The sequence below is a fragment of the Lepisma saccharinum genome, chromosome 27, assembly GCF_977018435.1.
Source record: "Lepisma saccharinum chromosome 27, izLepSacc3.1, whole genome shotgun sequence".
NCBI classification, from domain to species: Eukaryota; Metazoa; Arthropoda; class Insecta; order Zygentoma; family Lepismatidae; genus Lepisma; species Lepisma saccharinum.
Genome location: NC_139255.1, coordinates 36,771,377 through 36,793,484, shown reverse-complemented (window position 1 = coordinate 36,793,484; position 22,108 = coordinate 36,771,377). Strand labels below are relative to the sequence as shown.

Genomic DNA, 22,108 nt, shown 5'->3' with positions numbered 1-22,108 from the left:
ATGATCTTCAAACAATCTACAAAGAAGTAACACAACTTATCAAGTTGGTCTTGACATTCCCTGTTACAACAGCTTCATCCGAAAGAAGTATGAGGACCCTCAAGGGAGTAAAAAATTATCTCCGTAATTCAATGAAAAATGAATGATTAAGTTCTCTCAGTACAATAGCCATTGAAAAAAAAACTGGTTAAAGAACTTTCTATTGATCAAGGCTTCAAGGAAAGAGTAATTGATACTTTTGCGACCAACAAGAATCGACGCATGGACCTGCTGTATAAAAAAAATATAAGCAGATTTTTCAGCCTACCCAGTATTTACGCCTTAGCTTCGCCACTGCATTGTATGCAGATTTAAAATCAGGAAATAGATGGTGTGTTCCTATCCCAAACTCCAGAGTTTTCTCCAGTATTTGCCTTAAGGTGAATATCTGGTTAATTGTAGATTTTCCTGGCCTGAACCCACATTGATATGGTCCAATGCACTTTTCTACATATGGTAGTAGTCTTTTATATATAATTCTTGCAAATACTTTATATGCAACGTTCAACAATGTAATTCCACGATAGTTTACACACTCCATCATGTCCCCCTTCTTGTGGATAGGTACTATGATACCTGTCCTCCATTCACTTGGCATCTGTCCCTTTTTCCAGATTATGTTTTTATTTCCTTCAAGCCTCTAATGACACTCTCGCCTCCATGCTTAAGCAGCTCTACTTGCAAGTTATCTATCCCAGGTGCTTTACTATTTTTCAATATCTTGACTGCCTCCCATACTTCATCTAACTTTGGACTTCCTATGCCCTCTTCTCCTTCCTCTTCTTCATTTAATCCTTCTTCCAGCATACCTGCTACATCTGCACTGCCATTCAATACATCATTAAAATGCCTTCTACACCTTTCTAAAATATCATTACTGTCACTAATTATATTGCCTGTTTCATTTCTACAGACTGTTGTCCTTGGCTTAAAAACATCTTTTGTATTATTTACCAGCTTATACATCTGTTTTACATTCTTCTGCTCATGCAGGCTTTCCAACTGCTTCATCCATTCCCTTTTTTTCTTCCTATGGACTCTCTTCTCAACCCTTCTTTTCTCTTGATATTCATCCCTAGCTCTCCTTGTTGCACTTCTTTGCTGCATCCTCTTATATACATCATTCTTTTCTTTGGTTACATTATGACATTCCTCATCGAACCACGTTTCTTTCTTTACTGCTTTTGTGTTTCAAGTATTTCCTTTGCTACATTACTGATCCTCAGCTTATATCTATCCCACCTCTCATCTACATTTTCCACTTCTGCCGGTTTCGTCCCGACGAATCCCTCTTGTAGTTTACTTCTGTACCTCTCAACCACCGTTGGATTTCTTAACTGCGTGACATTAAATTTAATCAGGCTAGTCGCCTTCATTTTTCCACTATTAGATATTCTTGCTCTAATCCTTCCCATAATCAAATAATGGTCGGAATCAATATTAGCCCCTCTAAAAGATCTAACATCAATGATATCTGATCTCTGTCTACAATCTATCAGCATGTGGTCAATTTGATTGTAAGTTTTTCCATCCGGGGCTCTCCATGTCATTTTATGAATATCCTTGTGCTGGAAAAGAGTTGTTATTACTTGATTACGAGATGCTGCAAACATTATTAGCCTCATACCGTTGTTATTTGTTACTTTATGCACACTTTGTTTACCAATTGTTGGTTGATACACGTCTTCAATGCCTATCTGGGCATTAAAGTCTCCAATTACTATTTTTATGTCATTTTTTGGGCAATCATCAAATGTTTTCTCTAACGCATCATAGAAATCTTCTTTTACATCATCTGTGGATACTTCCGTGGGTGCATGTGCATTGATTATACTGTAATTAAAGAACTCTCCTTTAACTCTTAATGTCGATAATCTTGAACTTATAGCTTTAAATCCTATTACTAGATGTTTTAGTTGTTTATGTATTATAAACCCAGTTCCTAGTATATGCAGCCTTTCATCACAGCTATAGAAGACAGTTGCTTCTCTCTTTTCCAAAACTCCTTTTTCGATCCAACGTACTTCTTCCAATGCCACTATCGCAGGCTTATAATTATTTAGTTGATCCAGCAACATCCTCAATGCACCTGCCCTATACAAAGATAGCACATTCCAGCTCCCTACATATAGATCCCATCCCTTTCCATAATTCGCTCGTCCATTGTTCACGCCAGTCCGTCGTCGGTAGATCTGTCCGGCTACATTTCTTTGAGGTCTCGTAACGTGGTTCCTTTTGTGGGATGGGGTTGTTGGCCCCACACCCAACCCCCATTTTTGGAGGACCAGGATTTCTTTAGGGTTTACTCCCGTAGGTCAGCTGGCTTCACTATGCCTTACGAGTCTGCCCCACCCTTGGTTTTCTGTCAGGGTATCCTTTCCTTAGCCTTTGGGGATCCCTCCCCTCCCTGCAAGGCAGCAGGGGCTAGGCTTAGTTAGTGGCAGCTCTCCTCGCCACATTGCAGGATTTTCATCGGAGCCTTGCAGTATTTACCGAGTTGCAGTTGCCACTCCACATCTCGCTGCATCTCCACATTTTCACCACCACATTGAAATCTGCTGCAATGAACATCCTCCCGGGAAATGCTTTGTTCGACAATTGATCAAACTGTCTTATGCTTCCAAAGGGTCATTCATGTTGACAAGGGGCATATTGAACATTGCTGTACTGACAAACTCAAATTACTTATTTCAGTGCCACATTTGCACTTGGTGGTGAAAATTTGAACCATTTTTTTCATCAGCAATTGCTTGACCTATGGTCTCCATAGCCTCCATACCAAGTTTCACCGCAATCCATTGCTTCGATAGGGCAACATAGGGCTCTGGGTATGGAAAATGTAATTCTAAGCATGACACATTTGCACCTGGTGGTGAAAATTTGAACTATATTTTACCCATCAGCATTCACTTCCCTATGGTCTCCATAGCCTCTATATCAAGTTTCAGCACAATCCATTGCTTTATATGGCTCCAGAGGGTTCCGAATAGAGCAACTATAATTGCAACCACTTGGTATTAAAATGTTGGTGCACAGAGGAGTCTCCTGAACGCATGCAGTGCATGCTGCTCATGTGTCAATTGTGGCAAAAAGGACAACTTGCTCTGCAATGACATTAATGAGCATTTCTACATTCTAATTTCTTCATATAGGAGAAGTATTTATTTTAGACTAGAGCGCTCAACTACGCTTATATTACATTTCTTGGGTCTGAAGTGAAAGAAAGTAATAATTATGTTCCCACAATTGACGCATGCACCACTTCAGATCCAAGAAATGTAATATAAGCTTAGTTGAGCGCTCTCGTCTAAAATAAATACTTCTCCTATAAGAAGAAATTAGAATGTAGTAATGCTCATTAATGTCGTCGCAGAGCAAGCTGTCCTTTTTCCCACAATTGCCACATGCGCAGCATGCATTCAGGAGATGCCTCTGTTGGTGCAAGAACTGACCTTTGCTTGAAATTACTAACACCTTATGGTCATTTACACAGACTGTGAAGGGGAAAACATACAATCCAGCAACATGAACCTGAATCCACTATGTAACCATATGATTTTTCACTAACTCTCTAGCCTTCATAAACCTGAAGGTTCATGGCTGCAGCAACACAGGCCTTCCATCTGTCCCTATCCTGAGCAAGATCTATATACTCTTTTCCATCCCTACTGATTTCCCTTAGGTCCATCTCAATGTTGTCCCTCCATCTTCGTCTTGGCCTTCCTACAGGTCTCTTACCATCAGGTTTCCCAACAAGAATCCTGTAAACTCTTCTTTCCTCTCCCATTCGTGCCACATGGCCTGCCCACGTAAGTCTTCTTCATTTAATCATTCTAATAATATCTGGACATGAATACAAATTATGTAGTTCTAAATTATGTAACCTTTTCCACTCACCTGTCTTCTCATCCCTTTTAGGTCCAAAGATTTTCCTAAGGATCTTATTTTCAAATACTCTTAATTTATGTTCCTCTTTCAATGTAAGGGACCAAGTTTCGCATCGATATAATAGTACAGGCAATATTACTGTTTTGTATATTTTAACTTTTAGTTTCTTAGATATGAAACGAGAAGACAAAAGTTTATGAAGAAAAAGTAACATGCATTTCCTGAATTAAGCCTGCTCTTTGTTTCCTCTTTAATATCATTTTCATTTGTTAGTATTACTCCTAAGTACTTCAATTTGGAAACTGGTTCAAACGAGTTATCAATAATTAGATTTTCATTATTACCTAACACTTGGTTTTGGCCTGTAGTTTATTTTTCTCTTTGCTAACTTCCAAACCTATCTCTTTAGCTGCTTTGAAAAATATTTTAGCATTCTTCTTAATTGTATTTACATCATCCCCCAGTTAAGGCTACATCATCTGCATATGCTAACAGCTGAGTCACACCATTTAATTTTAGTCCTTCGTTAGTTTCTTTTACCTTCCTAACAGCGTATTCTAAGGCAAAATTAAAGAGCAATGGAGATAATGCATCTCCTTGTTTTAACCCATCATGAATGGTAAATTTGTCAGACATATTAGTATCCACACGAATTTTACTTTCTTTTTCACTGGTGCATACTTTAATCAAATTTACAAGCTTCTTAGGTATTCTAAACTCGACTAATATATTATATAATTTATCTCTTTTAACTGAATCATATGCTTTTTTAAAATCAATGATGATGGACTGTTTGATTATATTCCCACTTCTTCTCAAGTGCCTGTCTGATGTAAAAAATTTGATCTGTTGTTGATTGTTACGTTGTTGTTTGTTGTTGATCTGTTACCTTTAAATCCACATTGATAATCATTAATCACCTATAATTTCATTAGCATATGGGGTTAGTCTTGCTATAAGAATGTTAGATAATATTTTATATGTTGTTGAGAGTAGAGAAATTCCACAGTAATTATTGCAGTTCATTTTATCACCTTTTTTAAACACAGGAACAATTAAACACTATCATCATAAAAGTTGTACATGGAGAAAGGAAAATGAAAAGAACAGGCAACATAGAAATGAGCAATATGTTAATGTTGTTACTTGCAGTGCTGGTACTGTATACGAGGGAGAGTCAAAAAGTAACCTTAATATTGAGATAAATTTAATTCATGTAGAAGATTGTACTACTGATAAGCTTTGCTCTGTCTCTTGATGCACCAGTATTCCCAGCCTGTGATGATGACAAATATCATCAAGATGGCCTCCCCTTGGAAGCATACTTGAGAGTTACATGCTTTCTGAGTGGTATTCCTTATAGGATGAAGCAGCAGTATGGTGCCACATGTGTTTTACTTCATGTTATAAGTAGCAAAGGAAATATTAAAGTGAGGTGTAAAACATGACTGATCTGCCCAGACTGGACCTGATGTTTATTGCTACAGTTTAACAAGTAAAGCAAAGCAGGCTAGTAACAGTCAACAAGATGGCAGGGCAATTGCATGTAAGTCATGTCGCATTACATTCTCCATTCATGATGTATTGTAGTACCACAAAGTTACTGTTAGCTGGGTATAAAAACAACTAAATTCTGATCTAAATGTTGTGAAACACACTTACGACACCATGAAACTAAATATGGCCTTCTACACAGTATAGAAACTGGCGACAAATGCTGGGTCCACGACTTCCACCAACAGACTACGCAAGACTGCCAAGAGTGGCAATATTTCTTTTCACCAACATCATCACCTGATAAACTAATGCTTAACACATTTCTAGGTTTATAAGGGGCTAACATCCCAAGGGAATTTACCATCAACAGTGACTCATACTGCAAGCTGCACCTGAACAATATGAAGCTTGCGATCGGGTCAATATATCAATATTTGTTCAATTCTTGTCACTGGTTACATGACAATATCTGGCTAAACACAGTTTATCCAACAGAAACAACCTATTTGTACATATTAAGTTAATAAAAACATTAAGGTTGCCTTTTTTTTACTCTGCCTTGTACATTACAGTATACAGTGAAACCTCGATTTTACATTTTTCAGGGGACGAAGTAGAAAGAACTTGAAATGTGGGAAAATGTAAAACCAGGGAGCTTAAAATCAAAAAGTTCCACTGTGTTATTTTAATGTGGTGAGTGAGGTTCAGGCAAAGCTTAGGTCCATTGTTAACTGCAGCTTACCAAGGACATTACACAAATTTGTGAAGCAGCTACAAATCAATATTATTGACAAACATTAACTGGTGTAAGGTTTAAGTTAATCACAAAATTAATCAGTCAATAGAGTATTTATTAGCAATACAGAGAGCTACAACACCTTTCTTATAAATGCTCTGAATACTGAAACATTCTCTCTCAATACTGAAACAATAAACCTTAAAAACAATAGTTTGTGTAAATGGGTTCAGAGATATAAAAAGGAAACATTTGGAAGCAACAATACTATCCATTATTGTTTCGTGTAAAGAAAGATGCGGTAGAAAATCAATAATACTGAAATGAAGAACGTACTTATCTGCGAAAGAGTAAGTACTTCATTTTAGTATATAAACAATACTATCATTGTCAACAGTGAAATACTCTCCTTGTCAAACATAATAACTTCTATATGGACTATCAGTTTATCATAGCAAATACACCTTAAAGTATTCAATAAACAATAAAAAGAAAAAACAAATAGAAATTTGTGATTCTTTACACAGTAACACATGATATATCAATATTTAAAAACAAATATAGTTTATCATAAATGCAAAAATAAAGTAGCATTGCATACTTTTGCAATATCCAAGATACAAAAATATTATTAATTCATGTATATTGAGATTCCTAATTCTTGTTCATGCTGATTTCTTTACACATTCACATACAATATTTTGTTAGTTCATTCAGAATGCAATGAAGCATTAAATGATATTCACATATCGTGAGCTGCACGCATACACTGAGAGAAACAATAAAATTTTTAAAAAAACATGCAATATAATCACAGCCACTGCTGAAGACAGAAAAAAAAGTTCAGGTACTGGAAGCCATGTTGGAAATTAGAAAATGATATTGCTATAAGGTGGGGAAGGAATTCAGGAGAAAGTGAAATATTCCCTTTGGTATTTCAATCACAAGTGAGCAGTTACCAATGTTATTGCAATTGTTAGAAGGTATTCACAGCAACCTCGATCAAGATACCTTCTTTAGGATGCTAGGACACTCGATGATGACGCGGGACCATTCTTTTGGTGTCACTCGACAGTATGGTGAACGAGCACAGTGAAGCAGGTAATCACGAGAATATGAAATTCTACTGGGAGTACCTACAAAAACAAGACAACATAAATCATGCTAGGCATACAAAGAAAGTTATAAATACAAATCAGTATCACTTCAAATTAATTAGTAACCAATTATATGGGGAATGGGAACAGATGATCAGGAGCCATGGAAAAGAATACTAGTGCGTTTTCAATTTGGTGCATAGGCCAGATGAAAAAGATGCAGAGGAAAGAATAAAATCAATGGATGTGTGTAATATGTGATACATATGGTTGATTGATTGGTTTGATTTTACTTTGCTTTGTGTGCCACTTTTGGCTAATTTGCAAAGATGGGGATGAGTGATGACATGATGAATAGATACTCACAAACATGCATGGCCAGACCGGGATTCGAACCCGGGACCCCTGGCATCATAGTGTGATGTGCATGTGATACATATGGGAATGAGGTAAACTATTGACGTACTGGAGAGAGATTCATGATAACAGACAGGTCAGCTGGAGTCACTTCAATCCCTGAAACTGAGTGATGTTACCTCCTGAAAGTTCAGGAGCCTATTCAGAACTGACCTGACTGATATCCTGAGATATCATTATTTGCCATCAGAAAAGCTTCACGATATACAGGGTCTCTATAAATTAGTTATACAAAAGTAACTGTTAATTGTGAAGAATGTGTATTTGTAACAGAATTGTTTTATACATCCATGAATATAGCATATCTTCAAGTTTTCTCTACAAGTGTTCAATATGTGATCCTTTCATCACAGCAGCATTAGATTTCCTGCCAAACCCTTTCAAGCATGTCTGCATCGATGGTCACAGCTGCCTGTGTTATCTGGACCCGCAGCTTGTTGACGTTGCTGGGAAAAGGGGGAACAAACACGTTCATTAATGTAACCCCAGATAGAAAAACCCATGGGGTCAAATCAGGCGAACGAGGTGGCCACGGAATCATTCCACCACGACCAATCCAAGTCTGTACTTTACGATTGAGGTACATGGGTTACTTCTTTATGAAAATGCGGAGGAAAATGAAATCAGCAACCATATCTTCACGCAATTGTGGCATTAGATAATTCTCAAGCATGTCCAGGTATGATATGCCTCTGACAGTCCATGATGACTGGCGCAATACTAGAGAACATAAGCAAATGCTTACGCCTCCAGTGGCAGTGTCTGAATTTAACAACTGGAAGCAAATGACGTGCGACAATAAACTTGAAGATATGCTGTATTTATTAATGAATAAACCACTTCTGTTACACATACTTTCTTTACAATTAACGGTTACTTTTGTATAACTAATTTATAGAAACCCTGTATATTCCTTTTACAAGTAGCATAACCTATGTTAAATTATTACAAAATAATATAATCTTTACTTTCAAGTTCCTTCAATGACGCTTTGTTCCATTTTCTACAAACCTTAGGAAAATTCTCCGTTTGATTTGATTTGGTTTACTTTACTTCGCTTTTCTGCCATTTTTTGGCTAATTGCAAAGATGAGGAGGAGTGATGAAGGGAGACTCATAAAGATCACCCATGCCTAGGCTGAGATTCAAACCCAGGGCCCAGGCATAGTAGCATGCTGTGATAACAACTCCACCATGGAGATCGGCAGGGAAAATTCTTGGAAACATGCAAAATAATCTAACACAGTTATTTTAGTGGTTTTTATTTGATTTTATCTGCGATGTTTCGTTCTGGTTTCCCAGAACTTTTTCAAGCTACATATACAACAACACATCCTCACATGGAGTGTAGAGTGACTAGTGGTTCCACTAAAAATAACTGTGTTAGATTACTTTGCATTTACCTTCAAGTAGAAAAAAATCTTGGAAAACAAATTCATGTTACAAGATTGAGATTTACTTTCAAATAAAAACTATTGTATTATTTTTTGATAACAAAACTGAAGTACAGCTTGAACATTGCCCATTCAACATTGAGACACAAACTTTTTAATATTACATCATACGAGAGCCAGGGAAACATCCAAAAACACTGTTTTTTTTTAATGCATCTACTCGCTGAGAACCCTATTTGAAGCCAGATCGATGTATCTCCATCTCTTATCTTCAACAGTAAACTGGAATTCTGTAGCTCAAATTTCCTAATTTTTTAAGGGAGATACTGTATGTCGATCTGACTTCAAATAGAGCTCTTCAAAGTGAGTAGATGTGTTTATATATATATACACAGGGCGTACACAAATGAATATCGGAGTTTTAAACTTTTATATTTTCTATGCTATACACATTACAAATATGAACCATATATGAATGAAAGGGTAACTGGCCAAGTTTCGATTCTACGCATGTGCAAAATTTGTTTCCTAACTCTGCCTCTTGCCGGAGCCATTCGTAAAGATGGCGACTCCCGAGCGTAAGTCTTTTTGTGTGTTGGAACTCCCGAGGTCTAATTCAGTTGTTACAGTTCAACGGGCATATCAGCAAAGATTTGTAAGTGACAACAACATTCGTGGGTGGTATAACCAGTTTAAGACGACAGGATGCTTGTGTAAAGGTAAAAGTTCCAGACGGCCGCGTGTATCAGATGAGAAGGTGGAAAGCATCAGAATGTCTTTCACTCGCAGTCCTAGAAAATCTGTGCAGCAATCAAATCAAGAACTAGCAATGCGAACAATGACAGTGTGGAAAGTGTTAAGGAAGAAACCCCAAATGAAACCGTACCGTCTGCAGCTGTTACAGGCCCTAAAGCATGAAGATCATTTGGCTCGTACGAACTTCTGCACACAAATCAAGATGACAATTTTCTTAGTCGTGTGATTTCCAGCGATGAATCCACATTTCATCTAAGTGGAAAAATGAACACACATAACACACAGACGGGGGGGGGGGGGGGGGAAGGGGGGTCACATCCAAATCTTTGGCGATACGCCCGTTGAACTGTAACAACTGAATTCGACCTCGCAAGTTCCAACACACAAAAAAACTTACGCTCCGGAGTCACCATCTTTACAAATGGCTCCGCCAAGCGACAGAGTTAGGAAACAAATTTTGCGCATGCGTAGAATCGAAACGTGCTCAGTTACTCTTGGTTAATATTTGTAATGTGAATAGCATAGAAAATATACAAGTTTAAAACTCCGATATTCATTTGTGTACACCCATATATAGAAAAGGAATATTGGATTTTTAAGACTTGCATTCCTCTGGTTCTCACGTGATGTTTAGTAGTAATTCATAACGTGACAAATTCAGTGGAAACTTGATTGTACATTTCTCAAGGGACCAACATGAAGAAATGAATGCAGGAAAATTTTTCATTTTCACTCCACTGGATGAGGACTCAATGTACAAGCATAATGCAGGGAAATGTAAAATCCGGGAACATAAAACCAGAATTTAATTGTGCATTACGTTCTAGAACAAAATTCTGCAAATTGTTTGCTTAGAATTGATCCATGCTTGAAGCCTAAATGGAACTGAAATATACAATGAAAACACATATTCCAAAACATCTTCCACGGTGAAAAAAAGATACTGTCATTCCATTTTAAGAGTAACCACAAAAATATTTCGAGGAGTGCATGTACATCACTCAATGAAAGAACATTTCTGTAAGCTGAAGCCTTCTCAACCTGACATCTGTTAAAATTATCACCCACTTTACACACAGAGGAAAAATGAAACGATCTCGAATTTCAATCAATTCAAATGAAAACACATATTCAAAGAAAGAAAAAAAATAGTTTCAAAAGACATCCATTCGATTTTCATATCATACCATGTATTTTTATTACAAAATACTAGAAGTCTTTCATATTTTAAGCCACTTTCCAACTTCTTAGATTTCTTCAAACTGGAAATTTCATCCCCCAACCTCCCCCTACTCCAAAAAAATATATATCAACATTGGAATGGTAAAAATACATTAAACTTAAAAAGATAAAATCAAGCAGGTTCATTATTGTCCTGGATTTTACGAGACAAAATACGAGGTATGTCCAAAAAGAAAATTATTTTTTCCCTTGTACAGCTTAGTAAGATTTATCCCCTTCCAAGGAGTTCCTCACTGTTAACACATTGCCATTTCTTCCAGTGTTGGATTGCATTTTGGCAGTGTTTTGCACCTGCAGATTCCATAGGAAATTTTCTTTGATCTCCTTCATCTGGGAAAAGCATCCTCTCGGAGTGAATTTATTTCTTGTATGCAGAAATAAGTCCACATGTGGCAAATCAGCATAATAGGGGGCTGGGGGTACAACATCTGTGTTATGTTTTGTCATAGTGCAGCACCTACTTATTGTTTGAACTACTTCAGACCTCCAAAAATTGCCACAAGTACAGAACAATACCAGACTTGGATGTTTGCAGACTGGTAATGAAAAAGGAGTGATAAAGCAAACAGAATATTGATTCTAAAGATTTGATTTGCTTTATTTTACTTCGCTTTTTGTGCTACTTTTGGATAATTTGCGAAGATGGGGATGAGTGAAAACTGATGAATAGAAACGCACAAACATCCATGCCCATGCCGGGATTCGAACCCGGGACCCCTGGCATCATAGCATGATGTGCTAACCACTCCGCCACGAGGGCTGGCTTGATTCTAAAGAATCCCACTACCCAAAGCCAGTAACAGAACAGTGAGTATAGATAAATTGGGATGCTATGTCAAACATTCGGCTTCTTTTTGGCCAGACCCATGATGATGTGTCAATACTGAAATTTTGGAGCTCACAGCAAGGATCAAACCTGGGATTGCTCACACTGAAGACAAGAGCACTAACTGTTTGGCTACGTCCACAATCATATCACTTAAATTAACTATTTCCTGAGCCTAGTAGTCAAGACCTGCTAAAAATAGCAAGCTTAGTTGTAAGGCACAATCAGGTCACTGAGGGATAAGACTTACCGAATGGCTTGATGGTCCACGCATCAAGTCCCATAATTGTTGTTTTCTGTTTTTCAAGACAGACATAACAAGGGTTGTTAACAGAAATTTGAGAACTTGGAAATACAACTGAATTAGCTATGTGAAAATTATGGCTCAACCAGAGATTGAACCCAGTAAACAGATTGGAGGGAGGTTGGCTTGGTAGAACAGTTGTAGAGCATTGACATGGAATGTCGAAAACTAAGGTTAGATCCCTCGTTGAGCTCAAATTTTCACATAATTTTTCAGGGAGTTACTTGATAATGTCTCGCATCGTGGCTGCGAGGTCTAAGGCATCACACTTTGGGCTCCAACTACGTAATGCATGCAGGTTCGAGTCAACTTTTATGCTGAGATTTTGGCCCGTGTATGGGACCAGTGGCCACCTACAATCATGAGGAAATTGGGGAGGAACGAACGAGTAGCGTAACCCGGTCACGAAAACCTACAACAACGACTGGGGGTTTGTCATGCTAACCGCACGTCACCCCGCAACTGGTTGAATGATCTCCCATTTCTGATGGGAGTGAGGCCGGCAGTCAGTAGGTACAACTTGATTACTTGATAATATAAAAAGGTACAGCTATCTGCTGTGCCAAGATGCACGTAGGATGTGTGGAGATAGGGCTCCACACATTCTCAATCATGCTCCATTCACCCCGACCCAAAAATTACTCACTGGGTGAGCCCCAGAGCTGGTTTATGCATAGTTGAAAATATTTCTACCTAAGTTTGGGAACCAAACCTGTTTGTTCTGCATGGCAAATGCCCTATTGATTGGACTAACTCAGTAATTGTTAGACAAAATACATTTAAAATCCTACAATAATTTCCCATACTTTAATATTAACAACAATATAATGTTTTCTACATGCTTGCATTCCCAGTCAAAGTAATAATGACAATTTTAGAGAGGAGAAGTGCTATTATCAACATCTGTCAGGAATTTGTTTTACTCTTCCTTGGTGGGCTTCTGGCGAGTATTGTTTTGTGGTATGCAACTGGTGCAATGTTGTTGAATGCTTCTCTGCAACATTGCTGCTGCAGTACAGGGATACAGATGTGGTGTGCTCGTGTGCAGTCAATGTTTAATGTGTTCTTTTGATGTTTATGTCTCTCAGTGTGTGGGCAATATGCCTAATATTTATACTTTTCTGTTTATGTAATTGTTGTACTTGATCTGCTTGGTTGGGATTTTCTATTTTGCAATTGTTGAGAGCTGCTGGATTCTTTTGTTAATTGATCTGCCAATGAATTTAAAATTTTGAGTGTGTCAGCACTTAGGCTATTTTCCACCTGTCACATTATACGAGGTCCAGCCCCTTATCATAACTAAAGTAACATAATTGTGTTTTGTCGTGTAACTAAAATATTAGAAGACTCTGACTTTGGTTAAAAGCCGAGGCTGTAAAGGGGCACTCAGCACACATAAAGACAAGACACAGGACAACACACCGAATTATACTGGCCAGGGCCAGTCGCCCGAGACTCGTTCGTCTGCAAAATGCAGTCCAGGGTGTACTATGTGGAAGTGAGGTTGACAATTGGGTGTACTACATGGAAGGTCACCCCCTTACACCCCGATCTGCCAATGAAATGTGTCCTGCACTCGCTCTCTCCACTATATACAGAAGGGTTATGGGGGAATGGAGGCAGGAAGTACCATTTGTGTTTGCAGAGTTCGTCTGCTCCTTTGGTGGTCAGCTTATGAGCTACATTCATATTATATGGTTTAAAGGTGTTGGTTAGGCGGTTGGATGTGGTGGTATAAGAAGAAAACTGAACAACTTCTTGATGCTAGGTGTTGGCTGTGCCTTGCTAGGATGTCTGACCTGCACTGTGGCTTTGCTGCAACAAGTGGTGTAACAATGCATTAGGCCTAATTTTAAAATGGTAATTATCTCTTTCCTTGGATCCTTCTCTCTTGAACAGTACAAGGCTTCCATTCCTCTTCGAGTTTAGCCACCAATTCACCTTTTTCTGTTTTGTTTGGTTTTAGTTTTGAAGCCCACTTCATGCACGGAAAGGTTAATCAGGACTGGGCCAACAGTTTAAAATGGAATCCGAACTGCCATGTGCCTCCACCAGGTATCGACTCCATGATTACAAGGTGATGTCATCACCATGGCACCATGAGAAGTATATCTCAATTTTTGGGGTGGATGTTGGCATGAATGGATTTGGTTACCTGCATCTAGCTCTCTGTACACTGCAGTAATGAATTTGATGTGTCTATCTAATGGTGAGGTCTGAAAAGTTAATTTTGCCTTGTTTTTCTCATTTTATAATGAATTTGAGTCCAGGGTGGATGTTGCCAAGTTTTTCCATCAGGAAGTCTAGTTCCTTCTGATTTTTTGCATGTAACCATGGTGCATGGAGTATGTCCTTTTCTGCCAAATGCAACACTATGTTGACTATGGGAGCTGATAGATCCTCAGTTTACTGATAGTAATATCCTCTTAATTAGAAATAATTGTATTTACGTAGGTTAGCTTTTTAATATCAGTTATTTCTGACATGGAGATATTATTGATTGTTAACCATCTTTCTACTCAACTTAGTACCGAGTCTTTGGGAATTGATTTGTACATGTCCACAATGCCAATGCTAGTGAATTTCGTACTGTCAGCTTCAAATTTGGAAGTTAACAGCATTGATGCGAAACATAAACAATACATCTTCCCTGTTGTTGGTAACAATGTTACTACATTAATCCACAAAAAATCAGCAGGTTTTACTATATTCATTTTGATTGAGCACAACACCAAAGTAGCAGAAACAAAAAGATGCTAAAACTGGTCCTGAGCCTGAACCTTTAATGGTGTCATAATCCGGGAAGGAGTCAAATGTTCAGATTCAGTTTCAGCCTTTTTTTCCCCCATGCTTTTTTGTATATTGTGTTCAAACAAAATGACACCGACATGACAAGATGCACCCATCATCATTCATCAAAGTATAACCATATCATATGCAGGATAATGAAGTTAATACAGTGCACACTCATTTATGGGGATTTTTTTTAACCATTTACATTAAGTAGTTTGTTTCTTATAAGTTAAATACCATTATGATAGACCACTCTGATTGTTCAAATGTAGAATGCATTTATAGTGAGAAGATACACAGTCAAGTCTCGATACAACAAACTTTCACAGTTCCCGGGAAAAGGGTCGTTATTGGAAATTGCACCAATTTTGATCCACCCCGTCCAACAACACGCACAAAGGTGTTAAAATTGTGCTTAGGCCCTTTTTTAATGACTCTCGTGCAAAATTGCACGTTACATAATTTTAATGCAGTGAAATAAGAATAAATATGCAATAATACATTAATACGAAGTTCAAAGGACCAAAAAATGCCAAGTTCGGTTATCCAAACTTTTCAAGATGGCACCTATTTTTCAGGTGTAAATAAATTACAGTAGAAATCACCCCCTTAACGAATGTTGTACATTTGGTAATAGCTCCCGAAATAAGCTTTATATGTACTACATAACTACATTGTAAGTTTTAATGAAACTGTAAAAAATGTTATACAAAATAAGAGCATGGAGCTTAAATGCCTAGGAGACGGTAACACCATTTATCCTGTGTAGTTATACAACCTGTTATGCATAGGATGCGTGTTGAGAGAAGGAAAATAGAACATGAAAATGTTTTCACAAAAAAGGATTTAAAATAATGTTATTTTCTTTTAAGTGTGCACAGTTGTTGCTCTTCCACAAAATTCTTACAATCTAGTTCACGAGAACCCTGTTTGCACGGAGACCTACGGAAAGGGAAAACAATCTCTCGTTTATTGCAAGCAAAACTCAAAGAATCTTGACATCAGTCACACTGGTGCCAGCAAAAGTCTGGAGATAATCGGGCACAATGAATGTTGGATTTTATACAGGTCTACTAGAGTTACAGCAACAGGTGGAAGAAGAGAAAATCCTTCACATTTTAAAGATAACGCAACTGTCAACTTTTATCAGCAGCATGAAGAAGAAAGGATCCTAACTTTACGTTTTACCATGCAGCAGACAATTATATAGGCAATATTTCCTATGGAGACAGCTGCATTAAAAAAAAAAAGAGGGACCTGAATTCTGCAATTATCACACTGCTGTGCACACCAGTGGCAGAGAATGAGCTGGGAAGAGGAAAGGGGGTACTTTTTTTCTTTTTACATGTCCTATGGTTTTTGTTAGTTTTCAAGAATATGTCCTGAACTGGTTGCTTCATTTTAGACATCAAAGGAAAGGAGAAGAGGTCCACTTCCATCCTCGCCCATAATCAGCCTGTGTGCACAAAAATCGTGGCTGAAACAATCGCCATAATTCTTTATCAGCATTAAGAATGTACTCCTTCCACACATTATGCCGAAATCACAAATCCTTAATATATAGCGTGGGTCATCAAAAATCGGATCAAGAAAGTGTGGGGCGTTACCCCCACACCCCCTATACACCTTCATGGCATGGTGCTAAGCACAGGGGAACACTTTACTTTACTTTTTTTACATCAAAAATCGTTCACAAAATCAAATCGAAATATAAAAAAGCATAAGTTGTCAACAAGCCGTAATCTAAACCATGAGAAATCCAAAACACAATGAACAAATCCAAGTCGTAATAGCACAAGCACAAAGAGAGGATAAGTGAAATCACAATAGCAAAACAAGCCTGGCACGTAAGGAGAGGCCACAGTGTGCGGGGTAACATTGACATGCTTGGCAGAGGTCAAGTGCTATTGGATATCACTAAGGTGTGGTGTGGTGGTGTCTATTTTTAGATCAGACCCACTTGCAAGCGGTACAGTGTTTGTGAAGGGAATGACAACATAGTGAATAAAATGGGTGCTACAATCGTATTTTTAGGCAGATTTCCTTCAATTTTTCAACATTTCTTCCAAATTTTTCACAGTTCCCGGGAAAAGGGTCGTAGAATCGAGAGCCAACTGTAGTTGCTGAAATTATGTTTTACGTAAAAAGTAATGTGTACAAGGATTAAATGTTTTATTCCCTATTCACTTGAAGTGTAACAACCAGAGCCGGAATATGATCTCACTCACAAATTTCCCTAGTGCTGAACACACTAACTAGTACTGGAATTTTTTCATTAATTGCAAATCCAGAACCACATTAGGAAAATTTTAACTACCTACCAGTAATTTGTATGATAAAAATACATAGCTTTTGCCACCTTCCCGATAAAATTAAATTAATTATATGCTATAATTATGATTCAAGTGTTCCCTTAATAAATGTGTTAAACTACAAGATGGAACAAATTAATCAGTGGCACTGGATAATGGCACATCACCAACTATATTGGATTATGAGTGAAATTGCCAAGAACTTTACTGAAAAAATATTTCGGCAGAGTGGAAAGTTCTTTCAATTTTTTACTGTCTATATGAATTCAAATGTATAATTAATGTAATTACAATTTGTGGCTCATTCAGGGACCAAATCTGGGTCCTTGGTAACCCCTACCAAACCAAGTCAATCTGTTCTTCACCAGAACACCTATATCTGGGAAGGCATGTACATATTTCCTTTCAACTGATTGTTTACTTGCTCAGTAATTCTCTCTTTATAACGCCTAATGCTTTTCTAAGAATGTGATTCCCTTACACTGAAATCCAGCTGTTGATAATGTGCACTTGTTTTTACAATAAATTTCAAACTAAAATGAAAAGAACCTTTCTTGAAGAGTTGCATAAAAAATTTTCTGCATTTTATTCCATTTTTGAAACTAACATCTAGCATTAAACTGTCATATCTGCCAGATATCCTGGCAATACAAGAGAAATATATAAGATATATATTTACATTTAATGGTGGAATTTACCTATGTTGTCCTTTTGCGACACATTACTATCATCATCTTTCTGATTTGTCTTGGCAAAAAATACTCTTCGATTCTTGGCACTAACATCGGAAGCACGGGTTGACAATTCCGCCTTGTCAAATGCCTCTGGGGATGAATCTGGGAAAAGGGGCTGCCTCACCACGACCACCTGGCCGCTGTCCTTCGAATCGGTCAGTTTGTCTTCCACACTCCCCTCTCTGGTCACTCCTTGCCTAGAAATTCTGTTTTCCTTGGTCATGTGGTTTGGTTTTTGCAACGGTGGACTGTCCAATGGCAAGTCGGCTAATTCCACGGACGTAGCCTCCTTTTCCTGCACCTTGTACGTTTCCTCACTGTCACTAGTTGCACCACTATCTTGGCTTCCACCAGGAGGCAGTCGGCTAAGTCGAACGTTAGCCGAGACTGCGGCAGGTTCTTCATCGCAACTGTAACATTTATAAAAATCAAAACACAGTCGAAGCTAGGGATTAAGATATGTATTCAGTGTGCATTATACAAAGAAATCTGTTCATCAAGAGTTATAATTCTGACATGACTATTTGAATAGCAGACAAAAGCTAACAAAAAAAGGTAAAACTACCCCCTGTGGATTGATCTGACACAAAGGCACGATTATGCAGGAAAAATCCTCACCTGAGAATACCCACCTTGCGAATCAAACCTGAATGAATGAATGAAATAAAAATGTCAAGTGACTCAGCCCTAATGCTATTTGCATCTATTCCGATATACAGGAACAATAACAATATTAAGAACAGGTCTTTATATCGAAACTTGTCATATGATGATGCTAAAAGGTGTTATTTACAAAACATGTTCTGACTACACATCTTGGGGAAACAAATGAGTGAATCATTGGAACAAAATTTAATTTCATACTCACGTAGTGAAAACATCACCAGCACCCAAGTAGTGGTCTGGTTCTACTGTAAAATGCTCATCAAGGACAATCTTTGCTATCTGCAGAAAGAAACAAATGCATTATAGCTTAGCAGTCCACATCATGGCATCATACAGTGAAATATACTACTTTATCTTGATGCTAATAATCATAATGCAATTTTCTACTAGATGCATCCATTTGTGGTGCATAAAGGATAAAAATTTCGGTAGAATATCTGACTATAGAGCATCTCGACCTCAAAAGTTAGTATGGGTTAAATGGAGCGGGGCGTTGCCAGATCAACAAACAGAGGAGCATTGAGGCACTGTTAATCGCTAATGATTGTGACAAATTTACTTCCTTAATATTGTATAGGAAATCTTCAAAATCTATGTATTTGATTTATTTTGAAAAAAAAAAAAAAAAAAAAAAAAACGATAGTTACCTCAAGATTTGCATGTAAATCTTTATATTTCAACGTAACTATTTACTATTTTACATTTGCATTATATGTGTAATACATGCAACTATTGTTACTTCTTTCGTTGAATGTTGTATCTTTTACATAAACAGAATTAAATAAATACAAAAACAAACATTAAGATATATTTTTTTCCGGAAAATAAACCAGGGCAAATGCCTGCAACTTAATTGTAACCTTGGTGGCATGCAATAAATTTGATACGCGATACAGCCTGCATAAACAAACTACCACTGCAGAATAAATAACGGTGCTGTGGAGTAACAATGCATTCTAAAAATAACTTCAAACAATTGTCAACAATTTTCTAGCTTGGTCTGCATGTGTATTGCGACAAACTGAAAAGTTTCTCACTAACAAACTTTTTCGTGTTACGGTCTGATGATTTACACAAAATATCTGATGTATATATAACTCATGTATTAGAGAGAGAGGGAAGTACTCAATTTACTTCCATACTGACTTTTAAGGTTGAGACACTCTATACATTTCAGGTACAAATGGAACATATAAAAATTTCACCATTATTCAATAAAATCTCAAATTTGATTTACAAATTACACTTATTGCTATGAAGCTAATACACTTGGCCTTTTATCAGCAATTTAAATTAAGGTAAATAGCTATGCACACTGGTATTGAATAATCATAATTGCAGAAAGAGCCGTGTCAATGAATTAACGATAGTATTGAGTTTAAGAGTTTCTTTCACATTTTGAACTTGATTTTGTTGCTATTTTGACCAAATATATTAACAAAATGTACCTGGCACTTTTAATAACTCCCACAATGAACATCAGTTTGAAACCTCACATTTTGTGTTTGTTTATGCTAATAAAAAAAGAGAGGGGGGAAGGTGTGATGAATGATCACATCTCTCTAACAAGGTTGTGGCATCAGAAATCGATTTCTTTGAGCCTTCATTAGTGTTACCCCGTGTGTCGTGAAAACAGACATTTGGAATTCACCAACCCAATATAAAGTAGGAATGGGCCGATATGAATTTTTTGCCGATACCGATTAAAATTCGATATGGTACTTGAAGAACCAGAAATGTTCACTGATCTCCTTCACAAATGTGTGTTTCGAGGTGACTGCAGTGGAAAAGACGTTGAATATTTCGTCAATTACTTTTTTAGGAAGTAGGACATTGAGATTATCCATAAAAATTACAACAAAATGGCAGAATTTTGCACTAAATTATCAGATATTTATCGATATATCGGATCGGTAAAATAATCGGTAATTTTACCAATAAAACGATACACCAATATGCCTATATCGGCTGACACCGATAGAATACCAATTAATCGGTCCCATCCCTAATATAAAGTAATGCAAATACTACTTTCCTTAATTCATTCACAAATGTCTCCTTTGATGAAATTTTTAATTAGAAAAAAATATATATATTTCTTCAAAATCAATCAATACCTTCGTGAGTCATAAGCTATTTCATGAAGTGTTTTATTTCAAAAAGCATTATACAGGTAACTTACTCTTACGAGGTCCAGATTGGTTCCTGTGATCTTGAGAGCTTCGTTCCCAACTGTAACAGTGTACTTGTATTCCCCTATGTTAGCATCGTTTGTAGAGAGGCTGTGCATCAGAATGCTTCTTCTTCCACCTGAAATACAAGAAACACTTAATGATCGAATCAACAAGAATGGGTCTTCTTCAGAGTAATATGGCTTTTACATATGTGAAATTTAGAAATTTCGCACTTCCGCATTGAGTATGAAATTTCTTAATTTCATGTAAGTAATTTTAAACCATGTTTACTACATGCATCATGAATAATATGGTTTGTTTACCAATCTGTAAGCCTCATTCATGTGGGTTAATCCATAACAAACACAGTGGAACCTCGATTTTACGTTATTAAGAGGCCATGCTGAAAATAACTTAAAATGTGATAAAATGTGCAATCGAGGAAAATATAAAAGCAGGGAACGTAAAATCGGAGTTCCACTGTAAATACATCCAATTAATGTTAAACAGGATTGCTACTTTTGTGATTCCTACCTGTTACGTTGAAGCGATTACTCTCATCAGAGGCACTGCTGTTGAGGCTGGAGCTGGACCCTCCCATCAGCTCCTTCTCTGACTGCTCTGGTCGGATCGGAGAGGCGTTTCGACGAATCGTTTCTTCAATGAGCTGCTTTGCATGACTACAACATACAAGAAGCAAAAATTACAACCAAAAGTTGTCTTGTGATCTTTTAAGAAGCTTGAATTCAGGATTATAGACTAAAAAACTAACTACATTTGGTTGGAGTGGAAATAGGCAATCTTGCACTATTTGTCAAATCACAAACCCGGAGACCTTCTGTAAACAAAACCACCTGCATGCAGAAAGCATTGCAAACTCATAGAAGTAAAATAATCCACACGAAAACCCAGCGTTGTTACAGGATTCATTACGTAAGGTAAAACAATGGCCAATTTGTAGTATGGGATACGCTGCCGCAAATGACGTCTCACTTTAAACCCAATGCTCTTTCTTTTTTTTACTTATTGTTTCACCTTTATGGTTAACTCTTTGCACCAGTAATCATTTCCCATAAATTTGGCTTCTTTCTTGCATGCGAATTGAATATATTTTACTTGCATTTTTTTAGACAAAATGATATAACATGGTAATGTATATTTCTAAGGATGATATAGATAGGAGTGTATTTGAAATTTGTTTGTAGATTTTATGTAAATTGTATGATATGTAAAT

At 37.2% G+C, this 22,108-nt stretch overlaps 1 protein-coding gene across 6 annotated transcripts in view; it reads right to left on the bottom strand.

Moving 5' to 3' along the window:
* mxt (Eukaryotic translation initiation factor mextil) overlaps positions 1-22,108 on the bottom strand; it is a 53,498-nt gene that overhangs the window by 9,289 nt on the left and 22,101 nt on the right. For all 6 annotated transcript variants that reach the window (XM_083113059.1, XM_083113058.1, XM_083113063.1 and 3 more), the window contains 5 exons: positions 21,409-21,554; positions 20,883-21,010; positions 18,903-18,979; positions 17,999-18,444; positions 7,172-7,296 (listed from right to left, as the gene is read on the bottom strand). In XM_083113059.1, coding sequence (XP_082969185.1) covers positions 7,172-7,296; positions 17,999-18,444; positions 18,903-18,979; positions 20,883-21,010; positions 21,409-21,554 — 922 coding nt within the window. The remainder of the gene's footprint in view (positions 1-7,171; positions 7,297-17,998; positions 18,445-18,902; positions 18,980-20,882; positions 21,011-21,408; positions 21,555-22,108) is intronic.